Source organism: Danio rerio, chromosome 2 (genome assembly GCF_052040795.2).
Source record: "Danio rerio strain M-AB ecotype USA chromosome 2, GRCz13ab, whole genome shotgun sequence".
Taxonomy (NCBI): Eukaryota; Metazoa; Chordata; class Actinopteri; order Cypriniformes; family Danionidae; genus Danio; species Danio rerio.
In genome coordinates this window covers 42,885,500-42,899,584 of record NC_141022.1, presented here as the reverse complement: position 1 = coordinate 42,899,584, position 14,085 = coordinate 42,885,500, and the positions used below count along the sequence as shown (strand labels likewise).

Sequence of the window (14,085 nt, the reverse complement as noted above, 5' to 3'; positions counted from 1 at the left end):
TAACCGGTTATATTCAAATTACATCACAACATCGATTAACAAACAAACTTGACTGGGCTGTAAGAAAAAAGGCAAGACTGGGCAAGACTGGAAACAACAATGTATGACAACGAACTGGCACAGGACAGCAGACAAGAGGGAGCTATAAAAGAGAAATTATTAGCAACCAAACAAGTGAATATAATAAACTTATAAAGGGTTAACAAGGTGGGTGCGACTAGACAATAGACAGGAGAGCACATGACACAAAGAAACAACACAAGCCATGTGCTCACGTAAAACGGGACTAGAACATGCAGCCAATGCCAGATCTTATTAACCGTGTGTTCATATGAAACATAACACTAAAGCACGCGACGCATGTAAAAATTAACCATGTGCTTAACACGACACCAACAAAAGACTGAACGTAAGACATGAGCACACAATAAATGAAAACACCGACAGTGCATTCACGAATGCGACGTACATGTTTCATCCCAGCGGCAACCGAAACTGAAACCAACTAGACTGAGGCACTGAGAATGAAAAAGCATGCTGCAGACAAAGCAAATACAAACACTAGGACAAGAGCGCGCATCCTGAGCATGGCCAAGACGACACTCATACATACACAAAGACAGACAATGACAGCACAACATACAAGAGCATGACATACAAGACATGACAGGACTAGTGTCCGGACTCTGCCACCAAAACACGAACTAACAAGACTGAGGTGGCAGAATCCTGACAGTTTATATAATAGTTTTATATCTTATTTAGTTAATCTGACAGACAGTGATTATTTGTAGTGCAACTGTATAATTTGAAATGATTGGTTTCAGTATGGTTCACTCTGCTAATAATTCAGGGACTAAGCCAAGCTGAAGGATTGAGCTTTTTTTTTTTGAAGGAGTGAGCGTTTCAATAACTTTAATAGGAACTTCCTCAGACTTGAAATTTAAAATGTTGTGGGCTTTTAGGAAAATGGTGAATGACACAACAATGAAAGCCTTATCCAATTTCAGTAAATATAGGTTTATAGGTTTACATGTGAGGCAAAAAGTTCAACTTTGGCACCTCTGAAATGGATGAATGCAAAAGAGTGAGATTATGTTAATATATGTGCTGTGAAAGTGAGTCATCTATCACCTATGCTGAGGGTGGCGTCAGTCTTGGTGACGGTACTAATGATGTGGATGTCCTTGAAAAGAGCCACTCCGACTGGGGCTCGAAGCTGAGCCGATGGCCAAACCAGACGCTCCACGCCAGCAATGGTGATCCGAGGCTCACTTGGCGGAAGAACCATCACCATCGCCTTGATCTCTGGAATGGAGATGCAAGTGTCTTCACCGAAACACCTACAAATTGGAGAAAAAGCAATAGATTTATTCAACAGAACACTGAAGGCATATAACTGAGGCCATGAAGTGACATGAAAAGGTGTTAAAGGCGAGTTCTAACTTTGATAGGATTAGTCATGACCAAAATGTTTTTATTGTATAAATGTTTGAGTAGATTTTGCTTTAAAAAGATTGAGACCTACTATAGTAAAGTGAAAACTGATTTGATTTATAGTTCTTTAGATTATAAAAAACAGTAAATGTGTCAAATGTTTAGACTTGTAGGGTAAACAGAGAAAGAAACTGTTCTTTACAAATGCAGATAAGAAATTAAAATAAAGAAAAAAAAACAATTAATCAATAGAAACAGATAAAGAGTAAAATAATTGCATTATTTTTATAAAACACTGAAAAGAAGGAAATGTGGCATGTATGGGTAATTTTGAGACATACATGGGAAATGAAAGAAAGTTGCATGGATCATTTTTGTGTAATAAAAAGTTTATTTTGAGTAATAAATAAAATATTTATATATATATATATTTTATTAAATAAAAATGCATAAAGGTAATTTGAAAAAACAAACAAACAAACAAACAAACAAACAAACAAACAAACAAACAAACAAACAAACACATAAATACAAGTAATTTTGAGTCATAAAATAAAAATTAGTTTGGGTCGATTTTTGCCCAATATACAAAGTTATAACCCAAAAGTGACTTGCCTAATTCACCTGACTTGCACACACTACCTGACACAAGTCTTGTCATCAATCCCAGTTGTAACAGCAACAAATACTAACTTGACTTGATCATTTGGAAAAGTGGCAGAAGGTTGATTTTTCTGATGAATCATCTGTTGAACTGCATCCCAATCATCACAAATACTGCAGAAGACCTATTGGAACCCACATGGACCCAAGATTCTCACAGAAATCAGTCAAGTTTGCTGAATGAAAAATCATAGTTTGGGGTACCATCCAGTGGATGGTAACATCAACAGCCTGAGGTATCAAGACATTTGTGCTGCCCATTATATTACAAACCACAGAAGAGGGCAAATTCTTCAGCAGGATAGCACTCCTTCTCATACTTAAGCCTCCACATTGAAGTTCCTGAAAGCAAACAAGGTCAAGGCGCTCCAGGATTGGCCAGCCCAGTCACCAGACATAAACATTATTGAGCATGTCTGGGGTAAGATGAAGGAGGAGGCACTGAAGATGAATCCAAATATCTTGATAAAACTCTAGGAGTCCTGTAAGAATAGTTTGTTTGCCATTCCAGATGACTTTATTAATAAGTTATTCGAGTTATTGCAGAGATGTATGGATGCAGTCCACCAAGCTCATGGGTCTCATACACAATTTAATTCTGTTTCCACTGCACCATGACTTTATATTCTACATTATTTCTGTTCAGTGACAAGACTTTTGTATAAGCAAAGTCAGACCCTACTGTCCTAATTAAATAATTAGAAATTAAGGCATTATCATATTTTATTTTGGTAAAATAAGTGTAATCTAGAGGCCTTTGCCTTTCATATAAGCCACTGCTGATAACAAATGATCAACTAGAAGTCAAGACATTATTTGTTGTTCCTAAAACTTGGATAGGTAACAAGACTTTTGTCAGGTAGAGTATACTGTAAAAAATTACATGATAAAAAGTCATAGCAACAAATGTTTTTATATTACTTTAACTTATTTTAAGGCTTAGATTTCAGCTAAATAGTTCAGTTATATTTAACATTTTTATTTAGTTTGACTGATGTTGAGTTGAGTGATGACTAGAAAATATATTTGATTCAACTAAAAAACTTTAGGCAGCAAATTTTACTATAGCTGAAATCTATTCTATTGCAAAATAACTATTAAAATGCACTTTCATCATGGCAAAGGCTAATTAAATGAATATTATTTAGGTTGAAAAATATATTTTCCACATTAAACAGCATTTAGTTTTGTACATATAAAAAAACAAAACAAAAACAAAAAACTAAGCAAAAAACATGAGATATCAAACAATCAATTTAGTTATTAAACAATAGCTTCTTTCTGCATTCAAACACAGGTTATCAAGCACACATTATCAACCACAGGAAATGTTTGAACACTCTAGCTTCCCAAAATAAAGTCTGCATCGCACTTTTCCTAAGGACCCATTAAGATGCACTGGCACTCACAAACTCCGAGTGTTTGGACAGTTGATGACTGCACTGTCTAACCAACATTTCCGCCTGTCACAGTCAACACGTCACACCTCACAGGTGAAATCGATCCCGGGACCAATTAACGATGCAGCAACATACAGTAGTTAGTCCTAAATCAGCGAGTCGACAGAAAAAAAAAAGAAAAATGAGCTCAGCTTGGTGCCACCAACTCCTGATGCCAGCTGAAGAAGTTGGTATATGGCAGTCTGAAGCAGTGTTGATTAAGAGCGAGGCGCTGAAGCGTGGACTGAAACAGACTCACACACAGACCTGCTGGGGAAATTGGAGTCCCTCCAGCTTCATTACAGCTCGTATGCGAGGAGAAACGGGGGGAAAAATAAAGTGTCTTAGGATTAACAGGCCTCCCTTTCTCTCGGTGCGCCCAGTAATTACTCTTTTTCAAGGGTGAGCCCTAAAGAGCACTCGTTGGTTTGGTAATTCATTTATACACTCGCCCACTAATTAAGTACTATCTGTTTGTTGAAGACGACAACAAGCTTTCTAGAGAGATGTTTAGCCGTGCTCGAGCGATGGTGCGCTGGTTCCCTGAGGTAATACGTTTCTTTCCCTCAAGTCGACATGGAGAATGGGCTTGAATGAGAAGGAAGGAAAGCGCACAATTCTGTGGAACCAGAGAAACAATTAGGTCTAATCACTGCCGTAAAAATGATGGCGGAAAGTTTGTGATGTGTAAAAGTGCCTCCCTTCGGTTGACTTGCGCTAAAGGAAAACAGTCAGGAGCGTGTTTGCTCATTAAAAAGGCTTTGTGAAAAAGGACAACTATCTTGCTTTTATTTACAGGGCTGATTTAAGGGTATTGGGAGCTGGGTTTAAGCCGGACTCTGGCTATTACGAGAGCTGCGGCTCACTCCACTATCGACCAGAGAAGTCTGTTCTTATTTAGGCAGTCCTCTTCACAGACAAGTGCTGAAGCTTCTGTCTTCTTACTTTCTCCCGGTTGAGGTTTCATTTGGGTACGGATCCGTTGGGTGCGATTGGATCCAATAGGTTTCATTAAACTGCTGTCAGATGGCATGCTACTTTCAACCTTGACAATCAAATGAACATCGCTAAAGGGGTGAGGACAAATACACGCACACACAAAAACACTGTCAATGTAACTAGAAATGGTTTGAAGGTTTAGGATTTGTGTTTCTGCATTTATTGTGTAAATCATGATAAAAAATTGCAAAACATTAGAATGTTAAAAAATGAGTAGAAAGACAATATGACAGACCCTCAAGTTTTTCACAATTTTTCGATCGTTGAATCCAACACAAAATCAACAAAAAGGTGGAAATGTTTGCTTTCCTGAAAAATGAATAAACACAAAATAATTGCAAAAGATAGAAATAAAACTTATCTCATAAAACATCCAATTACAAACCACGTAATCAAATTAGATTTATTTCAGTTTTCAATTTTAAACTTATAGACGTTGCATATGCAGCGCATGTAATGTATTTGAGAGTCTTTTGAAAAATGACGTCTCACCTGTGCCCTCACAATCATTACATTACATGAGGGTGGGGCGGATTAAACGCAAGTTTTTGCAAAGATTGGATTAGGCATCCTGTGGGACGAATTGGGCTTTTTGTGCGTTTGACGCACTTCAGACTGCAAAAAAGTTGGAGCAAACATCTAACAAGTGGCGAAATGGAAAAGACAGAAAAACAAGCAGCTAACAATGATGGAGATTGGGTCAAGGATGACGGCCGCTGGACCTGACCAAATTGAAGGACATTATTTTTGCTGTTGACTGTTAGGATGCACATTAAACCCCTAAACGATTTTGCTCAACTCTTTATACATATGTGTGTATGTATGGGGCTAATAATTAAGAGTTCAACTGTATGTATGTATGTACATGACATGGGTTACAGTGAAATTAATATGAATTATCAACCATTTATTATTTATAATATTGTTTTTTATTTTAATATATTGTTTTATTACTACAATTTCATAGTTACATTTTTGTTTTTGTGCTACATGATTATTCGAATATGATGATTTGTACACAACAAATATCTGAACAATTTCACTATTCTTTGGAACAAAGTAGAAAAAAAAAATAGAAATATTAGAAAATATAGGGGGAAAAAATGTTTACTTGGTTCATAACAATAACGTTTTCAAATGTAAATCTCATAAATCCTACATCAGAGAGAGAGGAAAAAAAAAAAAAAAATATATATATATATATATATATATATATATATATATATATATATATATATATAAAACAATGCATTCTTTAAATTTATGTTGGAGGTTGAAATGTGATTTAAAAAGTGTAAAAAAAATGTGAAAAAGAGTGTTTTTTATGCCTTTTTAATGTGTAGTAGCTCTTATAAATAGTTGGGTTCTCTTATTTATTTTGTTCTATAGGCTAAATGAATAAATATATAAACAAACAAACAAACAAATAAATAAATACATAAAACTACACATCTGGTCATGGTTTGCTAAGCATTTGAACATTTATAAGAATGAACTTACAACTGCTTTTATAATATATATTTTTTGCAGCAGAACTTCCACAATATGCAGAACTTTGGTATTTTTGCAGTTAAGAACTCAATATGTAAAGAACTACAATGTGTAAATATGTCAAAATAGTGGCAGGAATTTCTCTGTCTTACATAAATAAAAATCTGCTGCATGGAAACCATAGCGCCAATAAACTGCAATGGGCAACTTCATGAGGTCAGACTAAAGAGAATTCTTTAGTCTGAGAATTCTTTGCTTGAGAATTCTATCTTTTTATAGTCACATCTCATAACATTATGTCTTGTTTTGTGTTGTTAAGATGTTTTCAGTTTGTGTTGCATTTATATTTCAGTCAAAGCTCTCCAGAGTTCATTTGAAAGCTCATTTAGACTTTTCAGTGGTCTCGGCCCACTTGTTTGCTGTGCACCAGCGTTCAAATGGCAGCATTCCCACTTATTCAAATGAACTCCACTAACAGAGTAATCACACCAGAGTTTGTTTTAATCAAACCAAAACTGCCAAGTGTGAACACATGCTTAATGTGTCGACACATCAAACTGAACCCTGACAAGTGGGGTTTTGTATAGAGCACTGCCAAATACAAGCTCTATTGGACAGCAGTTGATTGACAGGGAGGAAACAATAAATATGTATTGTGGTGAGGGTAAAGAGAAAAATATTAGCTAATTATCAAAAAATCACAATTTTTAATAAAATTTCAATTTTTACTCACAATTTAGTTCACCCTATTGTAAGTTGTCAGATACATTTTAAATAAAATATAAAACCTGTAATGGTAGCAAAATACAACGTAATAAAAGATTAAAGAAAAAAAAACAGTTGTCTCAGCAAGTAAACAAAACAAAACAACACAACAAGACAGAAAGTTTGTCACAAAAAAACAAAACAAAACAAAACAAAACAAAACAAAAAAAAACAAAACAAAACAAAACAAAACAAAACAAAACAAAACAAAACAAAACAAAACAAAAAGCACGCAACAGCACAAAACACAACACAACAACAACATGGATAGTCTCACAGAAAAAAACCCTTGTGTCAGCAAGTAAACAAAACAAAACATAGATAGTCAAGGAAAAAAAAAACACTTGTCTGAGCAAATATACAAAACAAAACAAAAAATAAATAGTTTGTCACAGAAAAAAAACATGTCTCAGCAAGTAAACAAAACAAAAAACAAAACAAAACAAAACAAAACAAAAAATAGCTTGTTACAGAAAAGTTTATCTCAGCAAGTGCAATTTAATCCAGACAGTAACTCTCCAACACTGATAATCAGATATTCTGTGTATGAAATCTACTAAATAAATCTACACTTCATGTATTGGAGTGCTTTTGAAATGCTTGACATGAACGGAAGTCCATGATCAATAAACGAGAGCCATCAAACCATCATCGTCTCCACTTATTGACCTAAAGTGCTCACCAGAAAGTCTCTGAACTTTTAACTGAGTGAGAGGATTGTGGTGATAAGAGGAGACAGAGATACAGTCCAAGAAAAGACATAGAAGAGAGAAAAGTGTAAGATATGAGTCTCTGTATATTATTACAGAACTTTATATGTCATTTAGAAAGAAAGAAAGAAAGAAAGAAAGAAAGAAGGAAAGAAAGAAAGAAAGAAAGAAAGAAAGAAAGAAAGAAAGAAAGAAAGAAAGAAAGAAAGAAGCAAAATGGCAAAAAGATCTCTGACTGATGGACTTTTGCGTGGAACATAAAATTAGACGTTTTGACGTAATGTTCCAGCTGCTCTTTAGCACCTTTTTTTAAAGTTTACACTGTGAGATATATCTTCACATTTAAATTGTTAAATTATTTTTAAAACTAATTCAGCTGTTATAACCAGCTTCATGACCATTTTTATTGTATTCTATTTTTTGTCTGACAACTTGCAACAGGGTGAACTAAATTGTGATCAAACTTCACTCTCATTTGTATTTTTTTTTAATTTTGCAGATTTGGAACAATATCTGGGTAAATAAATAATAGCTTTGTTAAAATAATATGCTAAAATAAATAATATATTAATTACTATATTAAAATATTATTATGTTATGTCAAATAATATGTTTCCATCCAAGTATGCTAATTAAACTTATGCGCAAAACTGGAATATGGCATAATGTATTTTTTAATAATAAATTACTTGTAAATTACTAATAAATAAATTACTTGCACCTTCGAAGATGAAATAATGAATGTAGCCCCTCAATGCCAGAGGAAATAATACCGAACCACTCTGAGGACTGAATTTTGGGATTTTAAAATGACCAAAACATTTCAGATGCCCCATTACAACCATTTTTGTCAACACATGATCTGTTAAAACAAAATCAAGACTTTTTTTGATGCGCATGCTAGAATTTGTTCATTAAATGTGTTTCCATCCTCCTTTATGCAGGTTTTTTTGTATTGAATAAAATGTTCAATTTCCTCAGTGCATTTTAGGAATTTACGTGAGAGCTTTAGTGTTAACGAGTGTCACCTATGTGCACCACCTGTCACAAGTCTCATGATGGAGCTCTGGAAACTTAAAAGGAGGAGAGACAGCAATAATAATAATAATTCCTTACATTTATATAGCGCTTTTCTGGGCACTCAAAGCGCTTTACACAATCGGGGGGGATCTCCTCATCCACCACCAGTGTGCAGCATCCACCTGGATGATGCGACGGCAGCCATTTTGCGCCAGACCAGCTGATTGGTGGAGAGGAGACAGTGATGAAGCCAATTGAATATGGGGATGGTTAGGAGGCCATGATGGACAGAGGCCAGTGGGCAGATTTGGCCAGGTTAAACCCCTACTCGTTTCGAAGGACATCCTGAGATTTTTAACGACCACAGAGAGTTGGGACCTCGGTTTAACGTCTCATCCGAAAGACGGCGCTCACTGAGCAGTATAGCGTCCCCATCACTATACTAGGGCATTAGGACCCACACAGACCGCAGGTTAGGCGCCCCCTGCTGGCCTCACTAACACCACTTCCGGCAGCAACCTAGCTTTCCCATGTGGTCTCCCATCCAGGTACTGACCGGACGCAGCCCTGCTTAGCTTCAGTGGGCAACCATGTGAGAGTTGCAGAGAGCTAGCTGCCGGCAGTGGAAGACAAGGGAGAACCATGCCTGGACACTTTATGTTGGTTTCAAGGACTGTTGACACCCTTTTGTTTTAGGTTTATTTATTTAATAAATTTATTAAAAGTTTTTGATTCACCGTCTCCTGCTTTCCAATAGTCAGGGAGTCATTAAAACTCATTACATGCACATTTTTCAAATGTATGCACATCTTGGCATTTCTATTAAGAATGTTTATTTGATATTCCAAAATGAGCATATTAATAGGCGGATAGAAACATGGCTGATGACAGAATATAATTTTCTAACTTTTAAGTCAAGTTTTGTGGCATTATATTGTCTTTCTCTGGCCTGTTCTGTGTCAAGCTGTTCGACGGTCTCTTTAATTGTGTTGTGTTGTGCTGTACTGTGGAGACTGGCTCTCTGACACAGCAGTTTCTCTTTCATCATTGGTCTTTCATGTGCTCATCAGCTCTTCTCACTGCAGTCATCACCACCAGCAGGCCTGTCCATTACCCAGACATGCAAGACCACTGCCAGAACACTACATGAACACTCCCAGGCAGAAAATAACAGCCTCAGCACATCATCTCAGTAGTTCAAACAGTATGTGACACTTGCTATACCAAGGTCAAAGGTTTAGTTTAGTAGCAGCAAGTGCATTTATTGTTGAAATGTATGCCGTAAATATAACGCTTTAGATGAAACTGTCTGCCGAATGCATAATGGTAAGTGGTTGTAAACTGGTTTAAAATGATCTGTCTGGTTTCCAAGCTGGTGTTCAGCTGATTTAGGTAGCTTTAAACACCAAAAGCCTAACTGACACTTCAAATCAAACCAGTTTATATAGTTGGTATTTTTTGCACTTTGATGAAAGCATAAAGAAAACTTTAAGGCGTTAAAATTGTTTAAAAAATAAAACTGCTTTTATTCTAGTAGAAATAAAATAAAAAGTTATTTTCATAGTCCTTTCTTTTCAGTGGATGTGTTGCCAGATTAGGAATATTCAGAGTTTAAAGCTTATCCTTTTAGGTTAACTCTTGTGATTTGGGAAATTACGCATCTGGCATCCCTAATGATGAAACATTGTGAAGGTGTGTAGCAAAAAATAAATAAATAAATAAAATAAATACAAATTCTGGATCAACTACCAGTGGGCAAACATCACAAATGAAAATATTTCATTAATTGATTAATGTCTAAATCGTGATCCTAAAAACCATAACCCTAGTTTACACTTTTTATTTATTCTTTTAGCAGTTTAACACTTTTGACTATCTTCTTTTCTACTCAGAGTTGCCTGGGTAAATTTCTTTGGGAAATTTGGGAGTATGAGCTAAAGGCAGATCCAGATTGCATGCTGGTACTCAAGAGTGATGCTGTGTGAGACAGATGTTACTAACCAATGCAACCCTGCAGGCTTATCCCTCAGCTATGTGGTATTGATCAGAGAAAGCCTTCTGTTACTGTATATCCTTCTCTCATAAATGTCTAGTTTTGCTTTTATTACCACCACTTGCTTGTGAGATTAAAGAAAATAAAATGATGATTTACAGCACTCAACACTTAAAACGAATCCCTTAAGAAGCCGGCTAATTAAGCTTAATCATTCACTTGAATATTTACTGTTATACAGTACTTAGTATTCATCCTGTAGACAGATTTCACTGCAGCATAATTAATCAATTACAGTCTTTATAGGCTGATGGAGAGACGGACGATTTTTTTTTTTTTTGAGTGTTTAGTGTGGTACTTAATGCACTGTGATATTTAAGGGAAATTTGCACAAACAAAGAGTGGGAAACTGCCAAAGGTTGACATTAGTGAAACTACAAACAAAAGAAAATATATCAAATTATAGTGCAATCAATCAATCAATCAATCAATCAATCAATCAATCAATCAATCAATCAATCAATCAATCAATCAATCAATCAATCAATCAACCAGTCAATCAATCAATCAATCAATCAATCAATCAATCAATCAATCAATCAATCAATCAATCAATCAATCAATCAATCAATCAATCAATCAATCAACCAGTCAGCCAGTCAGTCAGTCAAATCAATCAATCAATCAATCAATCAATCAATCAATCAATCAATCAATCAATCAATTAATAAATCAACCAACCTGTCAGTCAGCATGTCTGTCTATGTCAAACAAATAAATAAATAAATAAATAAATAAATAAATAAATAAATAAATAAAATAAAATATTTAAAATTTAATTATAATTACATTTTAAATCAAACTGTTGGTTTGTGTATACTGTATTTGATCTAGTGGATGGATGCACAGTAAAACTCAATATGTTTTATATATTTAATTAGAGTGGAACCCCTTGAGTAAAGAACTTGAAATATGCCAAAATCTGACAACCACAATCTGAAAAAATTATAAAAGTGTCCATTTAAAAGTGCATAAATAACCAGCAGGGCAATAATAAAGACAATTATACTTAATTTAGAGAAGCAGAACTCATGATCATGATTAAAGCAATATTTATCCAGCACGGCAATTGACTCTTGTCTGGGTACAATCCTTTGTAAAAATAAATTAAAGTAGTTTTAGTTGCATTTCTAGTTATTATTTTTCTTATGCTCAGATAATTCTGGGAACATCTGTTGGGAACATATTAGAATGAGTTAGCAGCTGTTACACTACTTTTTAAAATAAAGTTTAAATTAAAGTTTGTATTCATTGACCACTTGGTAAACATACATGTTTTTGTATTCATTGCATCATAATCAGTCTATTAAACTCTTTTAAGTGATAAAATGACCAAATGTCAATCCAAATTTTGCTTTATTTTCCCCAACTAGAGCTTTTTAAATTAAAAAAGAAACTGTATTATCCCTATTTATTAACTTACAGATAATTGTAATTGAGATTTAAATGTTATTTTTACCATTGACAAAGAAAATGTCCCAGGTTTGCATCTCAGAAAATAGGACACCATACTTTATGTGTCACACAACCAGGTTCTCACACGAACTCTCAGTACTACACTTCCGCATATCCCAGGACTACATTTTCACACATGCACTTCTTCTAAACACGCACGCCTGGTCATTCATCTATCCTGATTGCAATCATTAGCTGAACCTTGTCACAGACTGATACCACACCATATATAAAACACTCATTCACTCACCCTGGTGGCCGAGTCTTGTTTACCTAGTGTGACATTACAACGCGTTTCCCTGTCTTGTTTCTCCATGTTTGATCCTAGCCTTGTTTTCCTTGTTCTCCTGTTTAGCCGCCTGCCTTACGACCTTTTGCCTGTTTATCTCACTACGATTCTGGACTGTCTATATATATCCGTTTGCACCTGTATGACCACTGCTTGCCTGACGCTGAATAAACCTGCATATTGGTTTTTACCTCAGGTTGTATCTGTCACTCCAGCCCGTTGTTACATTATGAGCTAATGTTGTATACTTGAGGCATAGGTTTTGACGTTTAGAGCAGTACACATGATCGAAATTAAAACACAATTCTAGATTCAGCTGTATTTTTTTTAACAAACCAACACTTTTGACTCTCTTGCTTACTCGAAGATGCTTGTTTAAATGTACTTTGGCATATGTAGAAATTGGTTAATGTCAGATCCAGAAGGCATGCAGGTACTTGAGAGTCATGCAAAGTTACTCATACTTTGTATTAATCAAAAATGTTGGCGTTTAGTGCAAAATATTGAAAGGTAACTATTGAAAGTTGAGATGTGGAAAATTACTTGATGCATGGTAGGGTGTTTTTGACATTTAGAGCAGAAACAATGAACACAATTAAATATGATTAATTTCACAGCTGCATTTTTCAGAACAGGAATCATTCTTTATGTTCTTCTCTTGTACTAAAATATGCCCGGGTAATTTCCTTGGGATATCTGGGAATGAGTTAATATAAGAGCCAGATTGCATAAAGGTAATTGAGAGTCATGTTGCATGCTCATATGCTTAGTATTCATCCTGTATACAGATTTCATTGCAGCATAATCAATCCATTAAGGTCTTTATGAGGTGATGTTTGATAGGATTTTCATTTACATTTGGAACAATACTCACTGGACTGTTGTGGTAATGTGAAGTTTGCGCAGCCCGGGAGTTGGAAACTGTCGAGAGTTGATGTAGGAAACTTTTGTCATGGCTGTGTTGATGCTCTCCAAGTCATCCGCCTCCATGACCAACACCGACTGAGCCGGGTTGAAGTGGAACTGAAAGGGATCAAGAGAGTGAGTGAAGGAGCCAATTTTCATAATCGAAGGAAAAAAGAAAACCTAAGAGCAAAGGAGCGAATAAAGGAGTCAACACATTTACATATAGATGAATAAATGATGGCTTGGAATGACTGATGTCAAAGGATTCTCAAATATATTCAGATGATATTATAGAGATGGACCAATAATGGACTGCCTATAATCTTTCCATTCGAAAGCTTTGCATATGTATGAGTGTGTAAGTGCGCGTGTACCTTTATGCCTTTGCCCAAACTCTCAAGAGAGCTGATGTCGAGACCTTCCTTGCACGCCTGTAGGCATGAGATCACCTTCTGAGTGGCGATTTTCCCTGGTCGGATAGTCAACCCCGAGAGGCTTCCCCGGAAATACTGTGTAAACCTTGGAGTGGTCACTTCTCCTCCTGTAACCAGAAAATAAAAAAAAAATTATACACACATTCTTAGTGGCTGGCAACAAAACATATTTTATAAACACATCTTGAGTCACAACATCTTTTATTGTATTTTTTTAAAGTAAATAACTGCATGTCCTAACTGAATTTGACTGACCACTCAGTTTTAACGTGTGATTACAACTATTATGATTTTTCCCCCCTTTATTTTCTAAAGGTAACACAGCTTATTATATATCCTAGTATATGGGACTCTTGTTTTAAAAACTGGACATGCTTTATAGGGCACATTTGGACAGAACTGTGTGTAAAGATAGTGTCTACAG

At 35.4% G+C, this 14,085-nt stretch overlaps 1 protein-coding gene across 4 annotated transcripts in view; it reads right to left on the bottom strand.

Moving 5' to 3' along the window:
* clstn2a (calsyntenin 2a) overlaps nt 1–14,085 on the bottom strand; it is a 426,908-nt gene that overhangs the window by 27,101 nt on the left and 385,722 nt on the right. For 3 of the 4 annotated variants that reach the window (XR_015477404.1, XM_087238498.1, NM_001159839.1), the window contains 3 exon segments: nt 13,602–13,768; nt 13,196–13,344; nt 1,135–1,343 (listed from right to left, as the gene is read on the bottom strand). Coding sequence is in view for 2 of the 4 variants with exons in the window: in XM_087238498.1 (XP_087094624.1) it covers nt 1,135–1,343; nt 13,196–13,344; nt 13,602–13,768 (525 nt within the window). In the remaining 2 variants the exon portion in view is untranslated. 4 annotated transcript variants of the gene reach the window in all.